Source organism: Filicampus tigris, chromosome 2 (assembly GCF_054856515.1).
Source record: "Filicampus tigris isolate MCC_2025a chromosome 2, RoL_Ftig_1.0, whole genome shotgun sequence".
Taxonomy (NCBI): Eukaryota; Metazoa; Chordata; class Actinopteri; order Syngnathiformes; family Syngnathidae; genus Filicampus; species Filicampus tigris.
In genome coordinates, this window is record NC_141218.1 from 35,176,701 (window position 1) to 35,200,838 (window position 24,138).

At 40.7% G+C, this 24,138-nt stretch overlaps 4 protein-coding genes across 6 annotated transcripts; 3 read left to right on the top strand and 1 right to left on the bottom strand.

Annotated features, from left to right (window-relative positions):
• The first annotated feature begins 263 nt into the window (after positions 1-263).
• On the top strand, positions 264-7,518 carry rpl26 (ribosomal protein L26). The gene is made up of 4 exons (XM_086023883.1): positions 264-383; positions 1,136-1,307; positions 1,406-1,546; positions 7,354-7,518. The coding sequence occupies exons 2-4, from the start codon at positions 1,140-1,142 to the stop codon at positions 7,480-7,482; spliced, it is 438 nt and encodes a 145-aa protein (XP_085880009.1). The 5' UTR covers positions 264-383; positions 1,136-1,139; the 3' UTR covers positions 7,483-7,518.
• Positions 7,519-8,631: 1,113 nt separating this feature from the next.
• On the top strand, positions 8,632-11,129 carry atp6v0e1 (ATPase H+ transporting V0 subunit e1). 2 transcript variants are annotated; one of them, XM_086023886.1, is made up of 4 exons: positions 8,632-8,880; positions 9,303-9,350; positions 10,720-10,821; positions 11,030-11,129. In XM_086023886.1, the coding sequence occupies exons 1-3, from the start codon at positions 8,777-8,779 to the stop codon at positions 10,811-10,813; spliced, it is 246 nt and encodes an 81-aa protein (XP_085880012.1). In that variant the 5' UTR covers positions 8,632-8,776; the 3' UTR covers positions 10,814-10,821; positions 11,030-11,129. The 2 variants fall into 2 exon arrangements, with proteins under 2 accessions (XP_085880012.1, XP_085880010.1); XM_086023884.1 differs by having other exon boundaries at positions 8,634-8,880; positions 10,921-11,129.
• Positions 11,130-12,724: 1,595 nt separating this feature from the next.
• On the top strand, positions 12,725-18,840 carry bnip1a (BCL2 interacting protein 1a). The gene is made up of 6 exons (XM_086024574.1): positions 12,725-12,876; positions 15,189-15,281; positions 15,356-15,447; positions 15,786-15,890; positions 17,520-17,638; positions 17,754-18,840. The coding sequence occupies exons 1-6, from the start codon at positions 12,730-12,732 to the stop codon at positions 17,948-17,950; spliced, it is 753 nt and encodes a 250-aa protein (XP_085880700.1). The 5' UTR covers positions 12,725-12,729; the 3' UTR covers positions 17,951-18,840.
• A 997-nt stretch (positions 18,841-19,837) lies between these two features.
• nkx2-5 (NK2 homeobox 5) lies at positions 19,838-21,884 on the bottom strand. 2 transcript variants are annotated; one of them, XM_086023393.1, is made up of 2 exons: positions 21,554-21,884; positions 19,838-20,578 (listed from the first exon to the last, which is right to left on the bottom strand). In XM_086023393.1, exons 1-2 carry the CDS (start codon positions 21,882-21,884, stop codon positions 19,968-19,970), a joined length of 942 nt encoding a protein of 313 aa, XP_085879519.1. In that variant the 3' UTR covers positions 19,838-19,967. The 2 variants fall into 2 exon arrangements, with proteins under 2 accessions (XP_085879519.1, XP_085879518.1); XM_086023392.1 differs by having other exon boundaries at positions 19,838-20,576; positions 21,546-21,884.
• Positions 21,885-24,138: the final 2,254 nt, after the last annotated feature.

Genomic DNA, 24,138 nt, shown 5'->3' on the forward strand with positions numbered 1-24,138 from the left:
CAGGTATCAGGTAGGTGCTAAATCAAACTTGATGATTCATAAACAACTTAGTTCTAGTTTATTATGTGCATTGATACGTTCTAGCTCCATCTTGTGGCGATATTTCGTGTCAAACCTATATAAGTAAACACGATCCGATGTTTAAAAAAAGAGGGGGGGTTGTATGAGATAAATATCTATCGGCTTTTACATGTTATTTATCAGTCATTTCAACGAGTAAATTCACAAAATTCAAGTTAAAGGTGGACTAAATCAGGAAGAATGCTGTGTTGTGTTTACGAAGATCTTCACGTGGCATCTCGCGAGACCTGAGTGTGAACTAATGCCAGCGGAAGTAGTTCGCTATCCTCTTTTCCGCCGGCCATAGAGGAGTATACGGCAGGGTAAGATTTGAACAAGCAATTTCACTTGCGAATCTTGATCCATCCGTGTTACAAAACTTCTATTAGACTCAATAGAATACCTAAGACCCCTCCAAAACCTACCATCATCACATAAAGACCCATATTGTCGTGAATTCATGAAAGATGACTGGATTACGGGCGTTTGCGGCTAGCGTCTTTATTAGCGTCCGTGAATGATCCACATGTCTACGCTCACTGACTTGACGAAAACCTCCCGATAGCAAGAAAATGATTTTGCATTCGTACTAGGTAACGCTGTAATTACGTAGTCTGCGTTTGGGGTTGGTTCACTATGCGTAGGAATTCATCCACTTACCCCCTTTACTGAGGGCACACTATTATGCTAACGATGCTAACATAGTGGCGTATTTGAAAGCTAAGTTAGTTGTAATAGCTGCTTTTGGAATCATTGCAATTATTTGTAGGCAGTATATTAACCAGAAACCTGGGAGTTGGTACTGTTTTGATCCCTTTTATTGTGATGTCGCCTCAGAAAATTTCAAACGTGACAGCGTCAGCATTAGTTCACGACCATTTGAATGTAATGATGACTATTCTCACTGCTATTGTGGAAAAGGTTTACAGTTATGGTGTGGTGTTTGTATGTATGAATTATATATGCTTTCTGCAGTTTGAATAGGCATTCACGTTTTTTGATACGGAGAGCATTAAACTTTGTTGAAGGATGAGCACTTTATGAATTTACTTTTTAAATTGTTTTTGTTCCACAGCATCATGAAGCTGAACCCGTTTGTAACATCTTCCCGCCGCAAGAACCGCAAGAGGCACTTCAATGCTCCCTCACACATCAGGAGGAAGATCATGTCCTCCCCCTTGTCCAAGGAGCTCCGTCAGAAGTACAACGTCAGGTCCATGCCCATCCGCAAAGATGACGAGGTCCAGGTACTGAACTGAAGCTAGACTATTGGTTAAATTTTTTTTTTTTTAAAGTTAAATGTGCATACTCTTGATTTGTTTTCCCAACGTTTTGCCACTCTCAGGTTGTCCGTGGACACTACAAAGGCCAACAGATTGGTAAAGTGGTGCAGGTGTACAGGAAGAAGTACGTCATCTACATTGAGCGTGTGCAGAGAGAAAAGGCCAACGGAACCACAGTCCATGTTGGCATTCATCCCAGCAAGGTGACCACTTTCTCTGTGGAATATTTGTGCGTGTCAAAGTGCATAGGAGATGATTGCTTGGATGCTTTCGGGAATGCACCAAAAAGCAGTACCGTAGGAAATATGAGAGGTCCAATTGGGATCTGAAGTGAATAAGATTAATACATTGTGGATATTCTAATTAATTCATCGCAGACATCCCTGCAAAAGCTCCGGCTCAGATATAGCCTAATATTATGGTATAAATGTAATTGCTACACGGCAGCGATATATATCTCAGAATGAATTTAACTGTATAAATTCTAATATACTTTAAGTAGTTCTGAGTGGATGTAATACTAATTTCAAAATATAACAGAACTTAAATGACATTCATAACCAAGAATTGAATTCCGGCACTTTATTGTGCACTAGGGCTGCCACAAACAAGTCTTTTGCTAGTCGACAAGTAACAGTAGTCACAATTAGTTCACTAATTGGATGATATATACATCACGGCATATCGCACTGGCAAGCATCTTGAATTCTTTAAGTATTCTACAAATTAATAATGAAGACAATTAAGATGATAGTACATTCAACTTGGATTAAACTTTGCAGCTTGTACCAGCCTTCTTGATTTGTTTGTAAATGATGGAGCAACTTCAATTAAAGGCGAGACGATGGCCTTAACACGTTTAGATGTAAATGTTGAGTGCATTTAAAAATGGAACCAAGAACAATAATCTATGCAGAATTGCACTAATACTATGGAAGTGTCAATAAATATAAAAAGGAACACTTGAAAACATATTTCAAATTTTTTTGGGGCACAATGCCTTTTTTTGTATATAGAAGGTAGGTAAATCAGATGAGTTAAATTAGAAAATGCATTGTGCTAAAGAAAACTAAAATAAACACTTGCATTGGTTTCTAATTTTGTATATTTGATCTTCATCTTAAGCAGTTTGTTTGCAGTTTTAGTATTATGCATAATTTGTTGTACACAATCAAAATGCAGTTTGCATATACACGCACAAACACAGTGTGTTAATATAAACGGCAATGCACTAAATCTTTCAGATTTTCTGAGCTCTCTTGTTGCTTACTGTGCACCATTTGGAAATACCCTGCTAATTTGATGTTCATTGTTAGTTTCACGCTCCTGTAACACAGTTCCAGCTAGGCCATTTACCCTTTCCTTTTCGGTGTGAAAATGACACATTCCAGCAGTGGTTTCCTCTAATAAATTAACTTAATTTTCACTCGGTGCTCACAACTTAAGGATGTTTCATAAGTCTGTCACTTTATCTCAACATCTGTTGAAGATATGTAACCTCAAAAATTATATTTCCTGAAAGCTATTGCTGATTTTTCGTTGTCGCAAAAATCTAAGAAAAGAATGTTAAACAGCATACATTGAAGCGGTCGGTATTCCATTTCATGCCAGACGCGAACAAGCCAATCAGGATCGGCGGTTGTCAAGGCCTCAGTTAAGGCCTCTCTACACACCAATCCGACTTCGTAAAGTTGGTACAACACCGTCTGTTTGGTGTAGCGCGCAACGTTGTAAAGTCTGAGCCGTTGTCGGGACTACTGGGTGACGTGTTAGGCCAATTCAACATGTAGAATCTGGTCAGGTTGTCTGGACAAATAGTCACTGTGATTGGCTGTTAGGGCCTAGATGCCATCGAATCAGTGCACTGGACAAGAACGGGAAGTGTCAAATGGACAAACTCTGAAAATTGAAGCTATTCCTCAAGAACTAAATCAAATTCGCTCATTTTTCACATCTCTGTGGACTGGCGGGACAGAAGAGCGCAAAAAACTAAAAACGTACCGCCGTTATTCGACTTTACCGTCAAAGGCAGCGCTGATTGAATGATGCAAGGCAAACTATGGAAAGCAATAGAGATGCAGCTGGTTATACCAGTTTGGATTTATTTTTATATCTGTGTTAATTTTCATACAGAAACAGTTCGTAATTGTTTGGTAAATATACTAACTCTGATGGCATGGAGGTGGCATGGGGTACTACATCTCATGCTTATCAAACTCTAAAACACAAAACTCCTTCTCCTTTCCAGTGACCGGCATTATCAGTAAATCGCAATACAAATTCAATACAAATCACGGATTATGCAAAAAGTTAAAAAAAATAATAATAATTGTGATGTAACAGTAGCATAACAAGACCACCGTGGCAGGGAACTTGGAGATTTCACCTTTTGAAGCAAAACTAGTTGTAGTTCCTAATAGGGCCGAATGATTGTAGGAAAAAATTGTATTGCGATTTTTCTGACAGATATTGCGATTTCAATTTGATTTGTGATTTTCTTCAAATTAAGCTTCAGTGCATTTACAACATTTATAAATATGACAGAAAATGACCTGCAAATACATCAAAACTATTACTTAATACAAGTACACTAAAGAGGTTTTGTGAGGGAGGCCGTCCTTTTTCAAGGTTTTTAAAAGGGTTAAAGTAAGGCAAGACCTACTGTACTACTTTCCATCATTTATAAATATGCAATTGTGTCATAGTATATAAATATAGTAAATACACTTTTTTTTTTTACGCCAAAATATTTTACATTTTGTACTAATGTACATGATCTTAATAACATAAATGTAAGATGTAAATATTTCCGATATTTTTGCTAGACGCGTACCGTATTTTCCGGGCTACAAGCCGCACCATTATATAAGCCGCACCCACTCTATTTTTTAGAACATTTTGTAAAAAAACTTTAAATAAGCCGCACCTATGTATGTTGAAAACTTTTGTATTTACTGCATTTACAGAACGATTATGAACTGTAAATGTGCATGTATGTACCTGAGCAGATTCTTTCCTAACAGTGCCTTTTAACACTGCAGCAACGTTGCTAATTAAAACAGAAGAGAACCAAGAGAAAATAAACAGTACTTTATCTTCATTTCACGGCCAACTGCCGCTCCAGTTTGTCAGCTAATGTCCACCAGACTCCACCAGCTATTCTTCGACTACATTCTACATATCGTCGCTGTCATGTGAAAAACACTTATCTTCATTTTTTTCATTTTTCTTATTTTTTACATTAATGGTGTTTCCGCGTTACAGACATCGCATTAATGTCAAAATTGAAAACGTTTCCAAAATTGGAGGTACGTGTTTTTCACAGGACAGCGACGATATGCACCTTTCTTGTTTTATGTTAATAAAGCCAGCCAATCTAACACACGACGTACTGCCAACTGTACTAAATCAATAGCTTGTAGTACTTATTTTGGGTCTTTCCCGACTCTGCAATTAGCATGCTTTGCGACAGCTCGTTCGCCTCATTGGTGAAAGCGCAACTTTTTAGTCGGGTAGTTTATTTGTCACCACGGAGGGAAGGATCAGCATCACGCAGCTCCTTGCTGCTGCTGCGCACGGACTTACATAAGATATGAATAAGGTCCACGCTGCTGCGGAGCAAGCAAGGTTGCTTAGCAGCTAGCACTGCCAAGCAGCCGCGAGAGACATGATTTGCAGGAGTATGGGTGAAAGCGGGGCGTGGACCATGGTTTTTTTTTTTTTCAATTTGTTGTCGCCAGGTCAGTTTAGGCGCTGATTAGTGTGACTGGTCCATAGTAGCATGCCACTGATTGATGAGCGTGGGTGATAACAGTCCTTTGGAAAAAACGCAGGTCTGACGATCTTCAAATCCCATCCCGTTGTCTAAGATCGCGATTTCGGTCCCAAAACAATAAATCGTTCAGCCCTAAAGTGCCACAGACTTGTGAAACACCCTGGCACAGCAAGAAGCCTCGCTGTCGCGCTCCCCTCTGGAGCCCGTACACCTCACAACCTGGCAGAGCAGCACTGCGTGCCATTTTGACTTGGTTTTATTAGATAATGGAATGTAAAACTTAACTCGTGTTCTTCATATTAGGGGAAATTTAGATTCAGAGCTGTGCACACTGCATGGATGTACAGCCGGGTTTACTTGGAGACCTGTGGTGTCACCTGTTTACATGTGACGTCATCTATTCCGATCGCCCGTTTCCTTGCTCCACCCGTTAATCAGATCAGCCGTGTTACAGCCTTGTGACACACGGAGGTCGATGTAAACATCACGTGATCTATCAAGGTGGAGTTCATTCATCTTATTTAGCACATTATTCCCAATTGTTTTAACACCTTTTATTAAAGCTTCTAAATCTTGATAAAACCAAGTTAGCAGTATTTAAAACAATTCTTGCGTCGCAGACCGGACGCTGCCTCGCCATTCTGATTGAACTGTTTACATGACGCTCGTTCTGATTGGCAAACGGAATATACCACCCCTGTGATTTGGCCTTTTTATTCCGATTGAGGTGTTAATATGGAGCATTTTCATTCCTATTGGTCATTTGGATCCTTTCCAATCGGAATATGTGGCTCCATGCAAACCGGCTACTGATTCATTGCTGGATGTTCACACAAGCAATGGACGCATGGAAGTATGAGGTCAAGGACATTCTGAATTTTCAAAAAGGTCTCATTTCAGGCCTATGGAGAACCTGAACAAGCTTTCACTTTGTTCGTATCAGTGCACTATCATCGCTCGTGACTTGCGCGCTATAGAGATCGCTTGTGACTCAAGAAATAACCCAAAAGGGTACACTAAAAGGGCAGGTTTTTTCCCACTTTACTGCAATTGACCCTGCAAAGTGATACTCATCTGCATATCTTGACGTAAGTGTTCCTTTCAAATGTATAAAGGACTAAGTTTTTGTATGTAAACAATGTGACTCGGCTACATATAAGTTTATTGAGATAGCTCAATACACTAGGAGTTAACAGTGCATCAACACCATATTGCTTGCAGGAATAATTCCATTCAAATTGGTACATTTTTTGTGAAACCGATGAATTCCAGATGGATAGGTTTTCACTGTGGATTTCACCGTCATCTCAGGGAAAATGGTGTAATGTTGGCCTGGAGCAGTTTTCCAATGCACTTTACTCCTTCCACCACATACGGGTCTCTGTATTGCAGCAATCAGTCAGATCAACATTGTGCATATTTTAAAGACAAATCAAAAAAGCCTCCAGTAGCTTCTCATCACAAGATGATATACATGAATGGTTCCTAGAAGTCTGTTAGGAGTATTTACCCCTGATCTCAATTCTAGTAGGCATTTCTTCAAAACCAGAAAATTAAAAAAATCACATTTGTTAATTGTATGTTTACAGCTGACCTGTTTGAAACTAAATTCATAACTATTTCCTTTACTACATCAAGTCTAATGTTGTCTTGCCGGCATTTGGAGAGCAAATAGTTTGCAAACAGGTAATGTTTTTTAATTAGTACATTAAATTAAGGACACAAATGTGAAAGCCGCATTAAAAATGCAATTTGCCGTAGCTGAGTCATTCTGCTGCCGAACAATCTGTTGCATGCTGCCAGTTGTGATTTGTGTAAATTTGTACCGTCAGGCTTTCTCACGGAGCCAATCACAACTGGGATGGTAAGCAACTTATCAATGCTGCCCAGTTGATCCATTTCAAGGTCACTGGAAGGCTGCAGCATTTTCCAGCTGATTTAGCATGAGAGGCGCACACCCACTGCATTGATCACCTGTTAGTCACCTGACAGACTGACATCTTTGTATCTGTCAAAGGGTTGAATGTATCCCCAATCTTTTGCCACTGTCATGCTCTTTTTGTTGTCGTTTTGGTCCAAAGACATGAATTCTGATTTATGGAATATTTCTACTGTCAGACTAATCTACCACACTTAAGACTGGAATCAACAGAGCGTTTTCTGCTGTGTGAAGATACTAACGCAAGGGGCTGTCAAAGTCGATTTGATGACTAATCAGATTTCTTTGCCTCATAGGTGGTTATCACCAGGCTAAAGTTGGACAAGGACCGCAAAAAGATCCTGGAGCGCAAGGCCAAATCTCGCGCTGATGGAAAGGAGAAGGGCAAATACAAGGAGGAGACCATTGAGAAGATGCAGGAGTAAACATCTTTTGCTATCAATAAATTGTATAAAATGGTTTGTCCATGTCATGTTTTCTTGGATAGATACGATTTGAAGGAGAAAGGTTAATTGTTGCAATGGACCCTGTGCATGTTCACACAAGATTGGGGTTTTATAGCTAATGTTGCAGTTGCCAAGCAGGGAAACGTCTGACTTTGGCTTTAATGGTAAATATCAAGCTGATAATATTAATATTGTGTTTGTGGAATATGAGTCAAGCAGAAAAATCCACCCGTTTTTAGCCATCTCGGGGGGCAGTCATTTTGTCGCTTCTGTCGGCTGAAAATGACATTACAGTTGCTCGAGCTCAGGTAACGACCAAACACGGCGTAGATGTTTTCTGAAGCTGAACCATGATTGGTTGTTACCTGACCAACTGATCTCATTTTCAGTTGACAGTAAGTGGTAAAATTGCCGCCCACTGAGATGGACAAAAACGGGTGGATTTTACTGCTTAACTCGTTCCACAAACGCAATATTAATCAGCATGTCATGTTCCAACTCGTGGGCCTGCAAGGAACATATTCTTGTACAGAAAATTTTGGGGTTGACTTCCCATTCATTCTTGAATCCATGAATCTAAAAACAAGGCTTTAGTTGGCATTAAAATGGCTCCAAAATGTTAACACAAGTTGAATAATATGATTCTAAATCGTCTCAAATCTTTAAAGTAACATTGTTAAAAAATAATAAAAAATACAGTACCGAGTGACTTGTAATGTCACCTAAGCATGGCGGAACCAACAAAACAGCGATATGGTTGGAGTCGGCACACTTACCTGATGTGCGTCATTAATGGACTCGAGCAACTTTGGACAGAACTGGACATTGGAGCATTTGTTTCAAATTTTATTTAAAATGCAATGAAAAAACTGAACTTTTTTATTGAACTTGCCTAAAATGTAGGAGGGAATCTGCAATTAGTGAGACTGAATGACCCTCTTCTGCCCCCGTGAGGTAAAATTAAGTGTTGCTGGACAGAGATAGCAATACCAACTCGTATTTTAAACTCAGACTAAAAATTAAAATATGAAAAATATTCCATGCATTGAATAGAATTGGACTTTAAACAAATAAATCCGTGACTAGGTGTGATTCTAGACTTGTACAAATCTGTTAAATGTGTCTATGGCCACGCGAGTGTCTTGAGTAGGGCATGCGCACTGGCACTTCCTTCTCCTGCGCGTGACAAGGTCACGTGACGCGCTGACTTCTGTTTCAAGTTGTGAGAAGTTTGTATCCGTGTGACTTTGTCCCATCTAAGTTTACTGCTTCCATGGCAGAATTAAGTTTTGTCATCGCCGTGTCCGTGATGACCTTATTTTGGGGCATAGTGGGAGGAGTGGTGCCCTGGTTTATCCCCAAAGGACCAAACAGAGGGTGAGTATGTTAGCGTTATTACTTCACTAGCTCGCTGCTAACTTCAATTTGACAGAACGTTTATTAAAGTGTGTGTTTGGATCATAATTGAAAGCTTGCAGTATTTGGTCTTGTACTGTGTGGATGTTGTAGTGGTGGATAAACATCTAGCAGCTTTATTAAGTGTTGGTGTTTACGACTGTAAAGCTACTACTAGAATCAAGTTGATCCAAGTTTATAGTGGTTTAGAATCTAAACCCCTCATGTTGGGCTTTTTTCGTAAGGTCACCATTTCAGTTTTTTAAATTATGTTCTCATACTTCTTGCAAAATTAAAAATAACCCAGCTATGGAAAAACGATGCAACTTCCCTTACGTAGGCCAATGATATGATTGTCTTGAGCTGTTGTGACGTTTTCCTCAAATATTGTCTTTTCCCCACAGAGTGATAATCACAATGCTGGTATTAACTTCTGTTTGCTGCTACTTGTTGTAAGTATTACTAGGCATTTTTTTTGTCATTTAAACACAGCAAACACTATCCTTAGGTAGTACTTGTTTATTTTGTACAATTATATACAGTGCCATGTGTCTTGAATACACAAATATACTTCACAGGAGTTGGTTTTATTAAGAATACAAAACGTTCACTTGTCCCTTTTACCGCTGATCCTTAGATCCAATCACAGATGATATTGGGTACAACCTGGCCTGGTCACGGACACCTATTGACAACAATTCACAATGATGGACAATGTTATTAACTAATTATCAGAGCTGGGCACTTTACCCCTTGTTTGCCGGTCCCCATCCGTCTGCCACCTGCATACCCTTCCGTCCTCGTCCCTCCGTCCTTATTGATGAAAATGATCGTCCTCCGACACTGTCCGTCCTCGTCCCTTTAAAGCGCATTCCGTCGGTCCACCCCCCCAACCCCCAAAAAAAGAAGAAAGAGCGTCCATGCATGAAATTATTTTGAGCTCATTAGCTGGCTAATTTCCTGATTAGATAGCTTAGACGTGTGGCTTTCACACAGGCAGAATTGATTATTATTTACTGTTTGAATCGAAGATGTAAAAATAACGTGTCAGTGCAAGAGAAGCACTATTTTAATTTTTTAAAAATCGAGTGGTAATTACCATCCTCTATTCTGTTACAAAGACGTCAATATCGTAACTGTCTACAAACCATATCAAATCACGTTTGACTGGTTCCACTGCTCGTGCACGTCGTCTATATATCATTGCCGTTACTTACTTTAATCAGAGCTCCCAGCGATCGACGAGTCCGCCATTAGCCTACCTATGGCTCGAAAAAATTCCACGACATCCTCCGCGGTCTCACGACATCGTCACGTGTATATTCTGATGCATTAAGTTGGCTAAGAGACAGAGAATTGGATTAAAAAAGGACGGTGACGTATCCGCTCCCCCGGTTTGAAAGGTAGAAAGACGCAACAGCGCTCCTGGCTCTAGTGGTAGAAACGCGGTTATGTGCTCGCGGGCTTAATACACAACACGTCAGCCGGGACTTGACCGTTTAGGGACGAATAGAGGGACAGACGAAAACTTACATCCGTCCTTTCTTAATCCTTCCTCTTTAAAAGAGTTCTAGTTCAACCGTCCACAAAGTAGGCGTTCGTCTGGGACGGAATTCACAGTTCTGCACAGCTCTTAGGACTGTGAGACACTTGTAAACCGCGCTGGCCGAACACTATAAATGTTTGTGTAGCTAAATTATTTACCATCACTGTGGCTTAGGTCTTGTTACATATCACACGGACACAAGGGGCAACATACAAGCCAGCGGTTGATTGTGAATGTCCATGAGCAGTGATCTTCATGTGTGTTCTTTCCATCAGCTGGTTGATAGCCATTCTGGCCCAGCTGAATCCACTGTTTGGCCCATCTCTGTCCACTGATGCCATCTGGTACCTGAACTACCACTGGTCTTAAATGCTCAGGTAAAACACTTTTGGAATGTCGAGGCCAACATTTTCTGTACGTTGCAATAATTGTACTGCTTAGTTCTTTGTATGACATATGCACGTTTTGCTCTGAAGTCCTCTCAACACAGACGGCACCGCAACGTTAAGGACCACATTCTCTTCACTTCATGCTGCAGTCCACAGTTTCGAAATGCCTTAAACTCTCAACCCTGTGTCCTTACAGACTGACGCCCACACCTGTGCCTTGTACAATTACAATCTCCAAAGGACTTTTCTTAAAATGTTTGCTTTAATGTAAAAATAAACCTTAATATAAACCTTAATAGTGTTTGGTTTATGTATACTATTAAGTGCTGGTGTTAAAATAACCTTGCCATTGTCTGTTATTTGTTGTGACTCATAGTCTGTCCTTTACAGCATTTCTGAAACATTGAATCAACATGTTTTTTCCTATGACGCTTATTTTGATATAGGCAGGCCAACTACACTAAAAATGGCTAGAATTTCAAATGCTGAACTTTTTGTCATGTTAACGTTTTATATATAGCACATTTTTTCACACTTTACATTTTTGCTTGACTTACTTGGCCGCTGAGACTACAGTACATTAATTAACCAAAAATGATTGTGTCAAAGTAAGCTGGGATAGACTCCAGCATGCCTGCGACCCTTGTAAGAATAAGCGGTTCACACAATGGATGGATGGATGTTAAGATACAGCTGTTAGCAAAAGGTTTGAAAATATACATTTTGACAAAGTCTACTGCATCATTTTTTATGATGTCAATTTGCATGTATTTTATTAATTAATTTCAAAGTCCATCTTTGGCATGAAAATTAATTTAAGAGAGGTTCAACTGTTGCGAAGAAGGCTTCATGGTGTCCAGGAAATTCCAGAAAACACCAGGACTGTCTCCTAAAGTTAATTCAGCTGCGGGATTGGCGCAGCACCAGTGCAAAACTTGCACAGGAATGACAGCTGGCAGGTATGAGTGCATCTGCACATAGAGTGAGCCAAAGACTTATGGAGGATTACCTGGTGTCAAGAAGGGCTGCAAAGAAGCCACATCTCCAGGAAAAATGTTGGTGACAGACCGATATTTTCCAAAAGGTGCAAGGATTGGACTGCTGAGGACTGGGGTCGAGTCATTTTGTCTGATGAATGCCCTTTGATATTGTTTGGGGTATCTGGAAAAAATGTTGTCTGGGGAAGAAAAGGTGAGCGCTACCATCGGTCCTGTGTCATGCCAACAGTAAAGCCAGAAACCATTTATATGTGTGCATATTTCTCAGCCCAGGGACTGGGTTCACTCACAATTTGGCCTAAGAATGCAGCCATGAATAGAGAATGGTACCAAAACATCATCTGAGAGTAATGTCCCAACCACCCAAGAACAGTTAAGTGAAGAGAAATACCTTTCCCAACATGATCAAGCACCTTGCAATAAGGAAAAAGTGAACTACGTGGCTCAGAGAATAAAACACTGAAAATTTGGGTCCATGGTCAAGAAACTCCCCAGATCTTAATCCCATTGAGAACTTGTGGTCAATTCCCAAGATGCGGGTGGACAAACAAAAACTTACAAATTCGGCCAAACTCCAAACATTGATTCTGCAAGAATGGGCTGCCATCAGTCAGGATGTGGCCGAGAAGGTAATTTACATCTTGCCAGGGTGAATTGTAGAGGTCGTGAAAAAGAAGGGATCGACACTGGAAATATTGACTCTTTGCATAAACTTATTGTAATTGTAAAAAAAAAAAAATGACACATATGAAATGTTTAATATATTTAATTGTAGTAACTGACAAAAAGATCTAAAACTACTGAAGCTGCAAACTTTGTGAAATAACAATATTGTTCATTTCAATACTTTGGCCACGGCTGTTGTCTAAAGTCATTCGCGGTTACGTGAAAAGAAGTCATGACGAAAGGCGGAAATAGGTTTGTCCTTTTTGCTTGCCGTACCAGCTCAAGTGACGTTGGCAAGATGGCGTCTTCCGATGTCCACGTCCGAATATGCGAACAAGAAATATTAAAATATGACCTGGAAGTGAAGGCTCTTATCCAGGTGTGAATTTTTATTTAGATTTATTAATTCAGAATGTCAGAACGTCAGAATACGGTGGTCTTTAACATTTTCATTTCGTGGAAATGTTTTTATGAAGCAATATTCTGCTACTGCATGAGCCGATAACGAGCTACCTACGTGGAGGAAAATAGATGCCTATTTATTTAAAATATAACGAGCTATTTGTTTTACATGGGGAATTAAATCTGTTTTCAGTTCAATTAAACAACATATCTAAAACGACAGCAACAACGGAATATTCCAGAACGAGTATCGTATCACTATAAATTGTACTAGTATCTTATCCTGTTGTTAAAAAGGAATTGGTTAGCCCAGCCTCGTAACATAGAAATATATACGTATATGCAATATATGGGCATGGCGTTCGAGTGATTTGCACGCCTGCCTCGCTGTTCTGAGGCTGTTCGAATCTCGACACCGGCTTTACTGTGTGATGAGGTCTGCATGTTCTCCCCATATTCCTCTCCATATGCTTGGTGAGTTAACCCTCCTCGAATGCAGCATTTGTACAAGTGTGAACGGTTGCAGGGTGCCCTGGACACATACACCTTTACCATTGATGCCCCAAAGTTCTCGATCTCTCTCTCGTGTTCTCTCTCTCGTCCTCTCTCTCTCTCTCTCTCTCTCTCTCTCTCTCTCTCTCTCCCTCGTTCTCTCTCACTCTCTCTCTTTCCATATGTTGAGTGTGAAAGTCCAAATGTGGCCATAACGGCAATATCAATCAATCAATTTCGAAGCGTTTCAGAAAACGTGTGGATGAGAAAGGGGAGGGCAGCCTGATCAGAAGGGCTTTTACTGCCATTAAAACAGTTACATTCTGATCTTCACATGTCGTCACACCTTCCGAATTGCTCTAAAGTTCAACAATCAAGACATGTAAGTTGAGTCAAAGTGTTACATGTTGATAATGTGGACAATAGGTGACGCTGAGGGATAATGTGAAGTTCAGTCATCCATTATCGTAAAAAGCCCACTGACAGGGAGACATCTGACTCCGTACTTCGGCCCTTTCAGATCAAAAGTTAAGAATATACTGTATTTAATCCTGTGTCATAGTCAACTCAGTGCTCTAAACTCAGGCTTATCCTACCCACTTGTTTGAGGAAAGCTTTCATTATTTTCTGCTCTTTGCTTTGCAAAAGGGGCAGCACGATGGTCGACTGGTTAGCACGTCCGCCTTACAGTTCAGAGGTCGTGGGTTCGATCCTGGCTCCAGCCTCCCCGTGTGGAGTTTGCATGTTCTTCACGTGCCTGCGTGGGTTTTCTCCGGGTACTCCGGTTTCCTCCCACATTCCAAAAACATGCTTGGTTGATTGATTGGACACTCTGAATTGCCCCTAGGTGTGATTGTGAATGCGGATGTTTGTCTCTGTGGGCCCTGCAATTGGCTGGCAACCAATTCAGGGTGTCCCCCGCCCACTGCCCGACAGCTGGGATAGGCTGCAGCACGCCTGCGACCCTTGTGAGGAGGAGCGGTATAGATAATGGATGGATGGATGCTTTGCAAATACAGCACACTATCTATGCAACACAGTTATGAAAACTAGCCTACACAATATTTGCAATTGGGGGCTTGCCTTTGGAAGGGAAGGTGCTCAAAGTTGAAAAGGGGGCACATGGAACTTTGGTTTTTGAATGTATTTATTTTTGTGGAAACAATATAAATATAACATGTACACAAAATGCTAACTTGTGGCCATTCAGTTCAAATTTGTAGCTGCCTACAGCTTCCTGACTTGTGATTTAAGGTTGTCGTGGGCCTTAGTGGATTTAGAATTGGGTCCCAGACTCCCAGGACTCTTCAGTTTAGGAATGACTGCATGCTTAGGGTTTGACTCGCAACATGTCTAAAAAATGACAAACTATTATCCGTTTATTAAAAATCAAGCCTCCATTATAATAATGTATTTTTTTTGCTGTAATGGAGGATGAAGGAAATCAGAAAGAAAAAAAAAAGCTGCACAGAATAGATCCAAGAACATCTACAGAGCCCCACACATGATATTAGATTTTTTAAATAAAAATATATAATTATTTATGGCCACAATATAGTGGAAAACATGGACACAAAATGATCCATGAAATCGATATAATGGGCAGGCCAAATACTAAGTTGAGGGTTAAATTCTCATGAACAAATTCTCGACATCTTGGTAAGCAAATGGCGTGCACCTTTGCTGCCAACTGCTCTGGCCGTTGTTGTGTTCACATCAATATATATCGTTGATAATATGAGGGTGTACTTTGCTGATAGTGCTCTTACCAAAATGCCGTGTGTCATGTTCTACCAGGATATCAATGAGTGCCGGGGTCCTCAAAGCAAGTTGACAGAACTGAACGTCGAGGTGAAGAAGAGTTTTCACAATCTACGATTGCGCATACAAGTAAGAAGTTCACAAAGCACTGACTAGTTGCATAGCATGTCAGGCTTAACACTGATTGATTGTCTCTGTGGCAGGATTTAGAACAGATGGCGATGGAGCAGGACAAAGAGTCCGACAAGCTGGCCTTGATCAGTCAGGTGGAAGGACACAGGAAACAGATGCTGAGGTAACTTTTTTTATCCAATGCAAATATCTGCCGGGCTGTATTTCAATTACTATATACTACTGCCATATTCCAAAAACATGAATGTTGATTTAATGTGAAGGCTCTAAATTGTCGAAAAGTGTGAGTGCTTTTTTGTCTGTATGTGCACTGCCGGTTGCAACGCGCTTCTTGGATAGGCTTCAGCTCACGTACGAGCCTAGTGAGGATAATCACGAAAATAAATAAATTAATGGGATTTTTTATAATTGTTCTGCCCCCCTGCAAACGTGCCAATGACCGTATGTTCTGAAAGCGCGTCTGTGTGTGCGTGTCCGTGCGCACATGTGTGTTTCTGGCAGCAACCAGACTACCTGGAGAAAGTCCAACCTGGCCAGCAAATTGTCAATCGACAATATGGAGAAGCAGGCGCTGCTTAATGGAGCCAATAGCAGCGCGAGACAGAGGTGAGGGCATAGTGTGTCACTTTCAACAAACGCATCAGAGTCAGCTGGAGCGGATAGAAACTCGTACAGTGTAGCATTGATTGAGCTCCAGTTTGTTGCACGTCAACACCAACTTTGTTTGTTTAATTGACTTGAAATAAGCCAGTCCACAACTGTACAGGCACTGTTTGAAGTACTGTATTGTTTTAACGTTGCTGTCTGTTATTGGCGTGTAGAAATAAGTTAAGCACTCTATAATGAGAGAAAATAAAAGTCAAACAAAATGTCCCTTTGAGGACATGCGATGTAGGTGTCGTGTGCATGTGAAGAAGGGTGTTTGTGGAAAACAAGCCAACTTCATGCATGACAAATGCATTCATGCATGGGAAAAAGTTAACCGCTGTTTTGAAATGAAATGACCATTTCTGCCTTTTACTGTTAGAGCGCGTGCCCTCTGCTTTCCATTTGCCGATTATTTATTTATTACAGGCGGTCCTCTTAATGATGTATAGAAAAATAGTTAACTTTTTTTTTAATAGGTTAAAAACTAAATCAGTAATAATCAATGTTAACTGATATGATATACTTAGTTTGCGACAGTTTTTCTGACGTATCGCCCAGCACTACTAAAGCACATTGTTTAAAACTGAGTGTATTATATTCACCAGTTTATTTCACTCTTTAATATTTACGTTGACCTTTTATTAAAGGTTGAATATTATGTTAAAATAAAATGATAGATGAAAGTTAGAGAGACCATATGAAAAATCTATAAATAGTTTTACCCCTCACACGTTTACACACATTAAACCTTTTAAAACACACTGAAACTCATTGAAGCACGTTTTTCAAAACAATCCGTAGCGCCTGTTCCCACAGTTCTCCAAATAAGAGGCCAAGAGTGCTTGCTTCAAGCAGTTTATTTCGTACTCCCAGTTGAAGTTTACTGTAAAACACACATTTAAAAAAGGAGATTTAAACGTATGCCAACCTTTTAAAGCAAACCAAATAATATCTTGGGAAAGTCCACTTTTTAACATAAACATTCAATGTAACATGCTATAGACAGGCTAATGGAAATTAGCATTGATGTTACAGTAATAATAAACCTTCAAATAACTGCTGCTTAACACGCACGGAGCAGCAACAAATGCAAACAGAGCATACAACAATACAGGCGTATATTCTCTCTGTTCTTTGGTAAGAAGTACTAATACTGGTGCTTATATAGGGGACCTTCTCTGCTGCTACTTCTTGCTCTTAATTGTGCTGCATGTCTTACAATAGACCTCAGCGCATGTTGCGGCACAGCGTAGTAGTACACTGAAAATGTTTGACTTTTCTCTGTGCACTGTAAAAAGCCATGAGAACGGTTCCCTTTGCTTTAGCAAATTATTGACATTTTCTGAGCTTCTGTGACGAGACGTGTGTACGTTTTTGTCCCGTTTAATGGGTATCACATATTGCCTCTTTTCTATCACTGATACCATTCTGTGGTGACATTGTGGGGTGCTGCGGTGCAGGTTTTGGCGGCGGGGCAGCCAAACACGTTTGTGGAGTTAACCCCGAGGGGTGTTTGAAGGTTTCGCAGGGTTTGTTTTTTGTTTTGTAATCATGGTTTCTTATCATGGTTATTTATTTATCAATCAGGAAGACCACCAAAGAAGGCCTGGCCCAGACGTCCAGTGACATTACAAAGAATCTGATGAGCATCAGTCGAATGATGGCCCAACAGGTTAATCAGAGCGAGGAGACGATGACGACACTAGGTTGGACTGATCCTCTTTGGGGGGTGGTTAATCACGTGTATTAGATATTGACTTCCTGGAGTTGGAGTCAGGGTGGTTTGCATTGTATTTAAATGTTTTCTTCTGCTGTTTCTAGCAACTTCATCCAGGACCATCCAAGAAACCAACGATGAATTTAAGACCATGACGGGGACCATTCAGCTGGGGAGGAAACTCATCACCAAGTACAACCGCAGGGAGCTTACTGATAAACTGCTCATTTTCCTCGCGCTGGCCCTCTTCCTCGCCACAGTGCTCTACATCCTGAAGAAAAGACTCTTCCCTTTCTTTTGAGGCACACACGGCAGGAACGCATTCCAGTACTTTCCCCAAGTGGGCACGAACGATTTCCAACATGCTGCATGTTGTTAGCTCGCTGGCTTCTACTCAATGTAGAAGCCAGCGAGCTAACAACATGTTAGTTAACAATGTAGAAGCCACCGAGTCTCCATGTAGTACGTTGAACAAAATGCTGCTCCTTGCTTAAAGAACCGGTTCTGTTTTTCTAAAAAAGGGTGGACTTGTTATGTCAAGTAGTGCCAACATAAACCACTGTAGTAGGTACAAAATCCACAACTGTACTTAAAAGCTTTGGTGACTGAAGATTCATAAAGTACAACTTATGAAAAAAAAAGGAAATAACACTAACTGTATTGATTGAATGGAAAAACGAATCATCCAAAAAGTAACTCAGAGTTCTGAATCATGGGAATATGTTGTTCACGCAACAGTGATGGTCTTTCAGTTTCTCTCTCCTTTAATGGGTTGTGTTCAAATTTCAAACACAATCTTCATTGTGTTGTGCTCAGACTGGAAAGATTCACTGTGTTGGTGGCTCACATTGCACCTGTTACTCCTGCAAGCTGAAAAAGCGCACATATCTTTGTAGCCCGGAGCGTACGTGAATGGCCGAGACAGAACAGCACACATCCCTGTCTTTCTTCAGATAAGACCCGGAAAAGCAAACTCTGCCCTGCCCGTTTTTCCCCTCTCCAATGTGGCTGGGGGGTATTTTTGGTGTGTGTGGATTTGTTATCTGACGTTGGCTTTTCAGCACCTCGTAGGAGAGCGTGTCCAGAGGAGCTGCGTGACCTCGCCGCAACAGTCTCACGTTGCCGTCATTTTAAATATGTTCGTATACGTATTTATTTAATAAATAGTCATTCTTGTATGGATGCTTGAAATGTGTCACGGAGTTATTCAATGTGAGAAGACGTGCAGAGAAGCTGCTAAGCGTCATTCAATGATGTGGCAGCAGTTGGTTTCCAACATGCTCCTAGAAAAATTCACTTTGACAGAGCATCTGGTTGTCTGAGTTGTCTTTTTTTTTTACAAGATAGTGCTGAGCGTGTAAAACAAACACAGAACCGATATGTAATAGGACAACTTATGGCATATCCTTAATGAGCAAAGCCTAATTGTGTGTCTTATTGTGTTCATCTTTGAATGCATCTCAATGGATTAGTAACTTTTTTTACACTGCAACTCTCTCATGCGTGTTGTATAAAAGTTATTATCCTAACTTAAATCTTGTCTTTCACATCCCAATATTGTGCTGCAAGTAAAATAAGATGTATAATTCGGAAATCTGACCAGAATGAGCTTTGAGTGTTTTTTATTTGTGTTCCTGAAAGTCAAGGGCATGTAGTGTACATGCAGCCATGCATCTCTGCAGCGGCTGCAGCCATTCAACAGTTTGAGTGAGTGTATATGTGGCTGACAGCAGGTTGTAAAATATGTAAACTACTAACAACCTTTTAACCTTATTTAAGCACATTGAATGAAGCCTCATAATAGCCACTTGAACATTTTAACTCGACACAAGCCATATGTATGAGGTCTGAGCGTGGACAGCCCCTTTTAGTTCACAGGATTGTTCACTTGACGTACTAGTGATATTAGGCGGGTTTTATGGGGGTGGTGGGGGGTAATTTTAGAATCCCGGGATCAGAAACAAACCTTAAATGAGATATTACGCTCATCATTCACAACAACGAGACTACTGAATTATACTGGGAGCTGTGTCTTAACATTTTAGTTGCCTCGTTTTTCTTCATGTGAGTCAACAATTGTTGTTTATATGATAAAGTACAATTCAACACCCCTAAATTACCACCGCGGGATATTGACAAAAGTATCACATATCTGTGCTTTTTATTTACTTGTATAATTATTGTTTGCTCTGCCACAGAAAACATGACAATATCTTTTGTCAGAAACAGACATATCGTTAAATACTCAAACACATGAACGAAAGTGTTTCGTCCCACTCACTAATAATACTACTGCATGCCGTCTGTAAAGTAACCAGTTACCAAGTCCTAATGCCGTGTAGCGAAGTTCCACCGTTGGAGGTGGGAAAGGTGGGCTGCACGTTGTTGAGCTCCCCGTGCACGCCGAAGTTCACGTAATTCCCATTATTAGACGATGCCGTTTGCACGGCGGCCGCGGGATAACTGCACGCATAGTTTGTGCCGCAGGCGCTGTTGGCGTAGCCGCTAAACTGCGGGTAGTTGTTGTAAGCGAAGTGGTTGACGTGAGCCACGCAATAGGGGCTCGGCTCGGCCGCCATGCAAGGCTTGCCGTCCCGCACCAGCACCGGCACCGACACCCTCCTGGGCGGCGGCGGTGGCGGCGGCAGGGCCACCATCTCCAGGCTCTGGTCCTGCCTCTGCCGCTTGCACTTGTACCTTCGGTTCTGGAACCAGATCTTAACCTGCGTCGGGGTGAGCTTGAGGACCCCGGCCAGGTGGTCTCTCTCCGGGGCGGACAGGTACCTCTGCTGCTTGAAGCGGCGCTCCAGCTCGTACACCTGCGCCTGCGAGAAGAGGATACGCGGCTTCCGGCGTCTGCGGCCCTTCGGTCGGCTCGGATCGTCGGCTTTCGTGTCGTCTGCGGCTTCGGCCGGAGGACTCAACTCCTCTAATTGAAAAAGACCAGACACACAGAAAAAAAAGGAAAAAAAGATGCCGTTCGTTAACAATATCTAATAATCATAATAATCACAATAATGATACTACTGCTACTAGTAATAATAATATCAACAACAATAATAATAATAATACAATAATAATGATAATGATAATAATAATATAAGCAAAATAAGCAGTTCAAAGAATGGATGATGGATGGTAGATAATCATAAGAGGAATTGAATAAAGTGTACCTGAACTTTAGTGGATTACAGTACAGTATGCATTGCTTGGATAGATGAAAATAAGCATACGAAAATATAGGCCTTTAATAAAATAATAAAAAGCATTGGTTGACCAAAAAAATAGAAAATAATTGTTATCATTGGTCTCTTCTATAACTACCATGTTGGTGCGTTTTTCGGCTAGTCCTATCAAAGTGTGATACATTAAATATGTTTATGTTTATTATCATTATTATGATTAAAGAAAAATGTTTGCAGCCAATGGTCGTCACTGTGCTGTGTCATTGACGTTTACAAAAAAGATTTTTACACTGGCGGTTATTTTTCTGTTCTGTTTTCTTTTGTTTGTTTTTTACATCTCGGCGATAGGCATCGACTCTTAATTTGTAGTGGTCTCTTATTTTTTACCCCTAGAGCTGTATGTTTTTTTCAGCAAATTGCCTAATATGTTCAGCGGGTTCATGTTATTTTATTGGTCTCAGGGTCCCAGTCCCACTGAAAACATTAGACTAAGGGTTAAATGTATTGTCACTGTACCATGTACTGTTATTATTATTTTTTTTATAACTTTTTTTATAACCGTGTTTTATGAAAAGTCACCTACATATGACCTGTTACATTATTTGATTGTACAGCCGGCCAGTCGGTAAGAAACTTGGGGGGGAATGAAACAAATGTCTTATATGAAGCTGCGCCTTGTTTTATTTGTGCAGATATCCTCATTTTTATGACAAACTCACCTTTTGCATGTTTGTCATTGAACAGGCCTGGTGCTACCTCCTTCACCACTCCGTCCATCTGCGTGCGTGGTTTTCCGTAAATGGCTGCAGCGAATTTGGGGTCCTGATGGTGGAGATCCTCGTCAAAGAGCGGGACCCCAGTGGACATGTCCCGCAGAGGCTCGTGCTTGAGACGGCCCAGCATGAGGCAGGACGAGGTTGTGCTGGTGGGCGCGCTGCAGCAATCCATACGAGAAGAAAGCTCCAAAGAAGACATGAGCTCATGGCTGTGCTCTAGGTTTAATATATCCTTGACAGAGAAGGGCGTAGACGTGCTGGGGCTCGGAAACATCGCCAGCAACTATTAAACTGTCATGCAGAAGCAACGAGAAGACGACAAGTCCTTCTTCCTGGCAATGTTTACCAGGTGGAACTATTTCTTTGGTATACCACACACAGGTCCTCAGTGAAGTCTTCAGTCATTTTGAACGACAAACGCAGATACTGTTTTTTCTTGGACTCTCTCTCTCTCGCTCGCTCGCTCGCTCGTTTTCGTGCGTAATGACGCACGGAGAATGTGGGAGTGGGTAAGAGTAGGCCATGCAGGACCCTTTCAGGATGGTCCCTGTGGTGTACTTCCAACTGACACGATTGAGGTCTGACACATGTTGGACCCTGTGTTGTCATTCACTGCAAACGAAGTGAAACTTGCTACAGTAAACTGCGCCACTCAGCAGGTAATTTATTAGGTGCACGTGCACAAGCTAAGGTTGAAATGAATAGTATGCCTTTACAAAGAGAGCAATAATGACCCCGATATTCATTCACCAATGTGTTTATTATTGTGGGTGTTTATTAGTGAATTTATGACGCTGGACTGTCCACTGAGAACTGTTTGAAATATTTCCCCCTACCATAGCAAAAAAGAAAGAAAGAAAGAAACGAATTAGAAAAAGTACCAAAATAATCAAATATTAGAAACACCTGTATTGAATGGTTTCCGCTGAATCTCAATTCTTGCTTTCGCACCTGCACGATGACATGCAAGACCTGTAGCCAAACTTCACGTAAACTCATGTTCAGTTTTCAGTGACACTGCTTATTTATTAAAGATGTTTCTATGATTAGTACAAAGGAAGCCTAAAATGAACCCCGTTTGTTGCTGCACAAAATTGAATTATTTACGTGAACAATATTAGCATCAAGGGCAATTCTATGTTCATTCATGGCCTCTTCTGTTGTAGGTCGTCGGTTATAACGCAGTCCAAAAAACGAAAGCCTCGTCACAAGGCTCAAGAAGGCACGCTAAATTACTGCGGTTACTGCTGTTTTCCCATTTGGTTGTTTTACGTACATGGCCTAGAAATACAATATATTGTAACTTTACTAAATGATATGCTTTACTACATCGATGCAGGTTATTGATAAGACGCGTTGTGACTTACGTACGCATAACTTTCGTAACCCGATGATAGGACATGGCTGCATGTAAATGCACAAAAATATTACACACCACACTTTATACCCAAATAAAACATTTTAACATAGTTGCAAAGCGGCTGAAACATTTGGGAGGGTATTTTAATACAGTTTAATTTGTGAATATTAAGCGCCAGTTGTTTTTTTGAACAATGAAAGTATTGATTGAGTAAACATCTACGGGCCTGATTGATGCGACGCACACATTCAATATATTTTGTTTTAACCATGCAAGCTTAATTTTCGTTAAATAAACATGTAAGCGACCAAATATTACTTGCACTTTTGCACATTTCCACGCACTGTGCTACCTAATTCCAAAATACCGTACCTTGATAATTATATATATTTTTACTGTACGTAATTACAACATTTTAACTATCATCATTTTATCTTTTTTTATTTTAGCCCATGCTGGAAAAAAAGATTAGGGTTTTAATGAGGCCAAGGTGACCAAATGTTTCATTTTGCTCTGTGAAGGGCTAAATAGCATCGAATTATGTGCTAGACATATCTAAATTAGAGATACAGAATATAAAATATTTGTAACGACAATGTCCATGTATTGTTTTTTTCCCCCTTACTTTAATGAGACAGATAGGTTTAGCGGGTCTGCACACTTTGGGTGTCATCTCGTCGCTCATCGTGAACGAGGAAATGGGGCAGCCAAAAGGTCAAGAAATTGAGCAGACAAAAGGTTTGAATACGGAACCTGAAACCAGGAGCTACACACTCCGCCGTCTGCCTCCGAAAGATGCTGGAGCCACTGTCGGCCTTATCTGGACGTGATAACAGACGACAACAAACCTGGACACACACACAAGCAACCACACCCACCCACGCTGCCGGCCCAGTTATCCCAAAGAAGTGCTATATGTGACACCCGCGACTTAAACCATCTAATGGGCCCCCAATTCATTTGCCTCTGGCTTGCTTTTATCCAGCGGTGAGACACAATGTGATATCGTGATGTATCATCCTTGAAGATACAGAAAATATTTAACTATCGAGCTTCCCCAAAAATCTATCTAAAAAACTATCAAAAATCAATATGAATAAAAGTCGCAATATCACAACATTTAAAATTAAGATACAATTATGAATTTCCCCTCTGGAGATTATTAAAA

What these genes read in the sequence shown, in the direction of transcription:
- bnip1a (XM_086024574.1), top strand. Translation starts at nt 12,730, where the DNA reads ATGACGAAAGGCGGAAATAGGTTTGTCCTTTTTGCTTGCCGTACCAGC. An exon ending in AAGTGAAGGCTCTTATCCAG is followed by an intron (nt 12,877 to 15,188) that starts GTGTGAATTTTT and finishes ATGTTCTACCAG; the next exon opens with GATATCAATGAGTGCCGGGG. An exon ending in AATAGCAGCGCGAGACAGAG is followed by an intron (nt 15,891 to 17,519) that starts GTGAGGGCATAG and finishes TTTATCAATCAG; the next exon opens with GAAGACCACCAAAGAAGGCC.
- nkx2-5 (XM_086023392.1), bottom strand. Translation starts at nt 21,884, where the DNA reads ATGTTTCCGAGCCCCAGCACGTCTACGCCCTTCTCTGTCAAGGATATA. An exon ending in AACATGCAAAAGGTGAGTTT is followed by an intron (nt 20,577 to 21,545) that starts GTCATAAAAATG and finishes TTTCAATTAGAG; the next exon opens with GAGTTGAGTCCTCCGGCCGA.
- atp6v0e1 (XM_086023886.1), top strand. Translation starts at nt 8,777, where the DNA reads ATGGCAGAATTAAGTTTTGTCATCGCCGTGTCCGTGATGACCTTATTT. An exon ending in CCCAAAGGACCAAACAGAGG is followed by an intron (nt 8,881 to 9,302) that starts GTGAGTATGTTA and finishes TTTTCCCCACAG; the next exon opens with AGTGATAATCACAATGCTGG. An exon ending in TCTGTTTGCTGCTACTTGTT is followed by an intron (nt 9,351 to 10,719) that starts GTAAGTATTACT and finishes TCTTTCCATCAG; the next exon opens with CTGGTTGATAGCCATTCTGG.
- rpl26 (XM_086023883.1), top strand. Translation starts at nt 1,140, where the DNA reads ATGAAGCTGAACCCGTTTGTAACATCTTCCCGCCGCAAGAACCGCAAG. An exon ending in GCAAAGATGACGAGGTCCAG is followed by an intron (nt 1,308 to 1,405) that starts GTACTGAACTGA and finishes TGCCACTCTCAG; the next exon opens with GTTGTCCGTGGACACTACAA. An exon ending in TTGGCATTCATCCCAGCAAG is followed by an intron (nt 1,547 to 7,353) that starts GTGACCACTTTC and finishes TTTGCCTCATAG; the next exon opens with GTGGTTATCACCAGGCTAAA.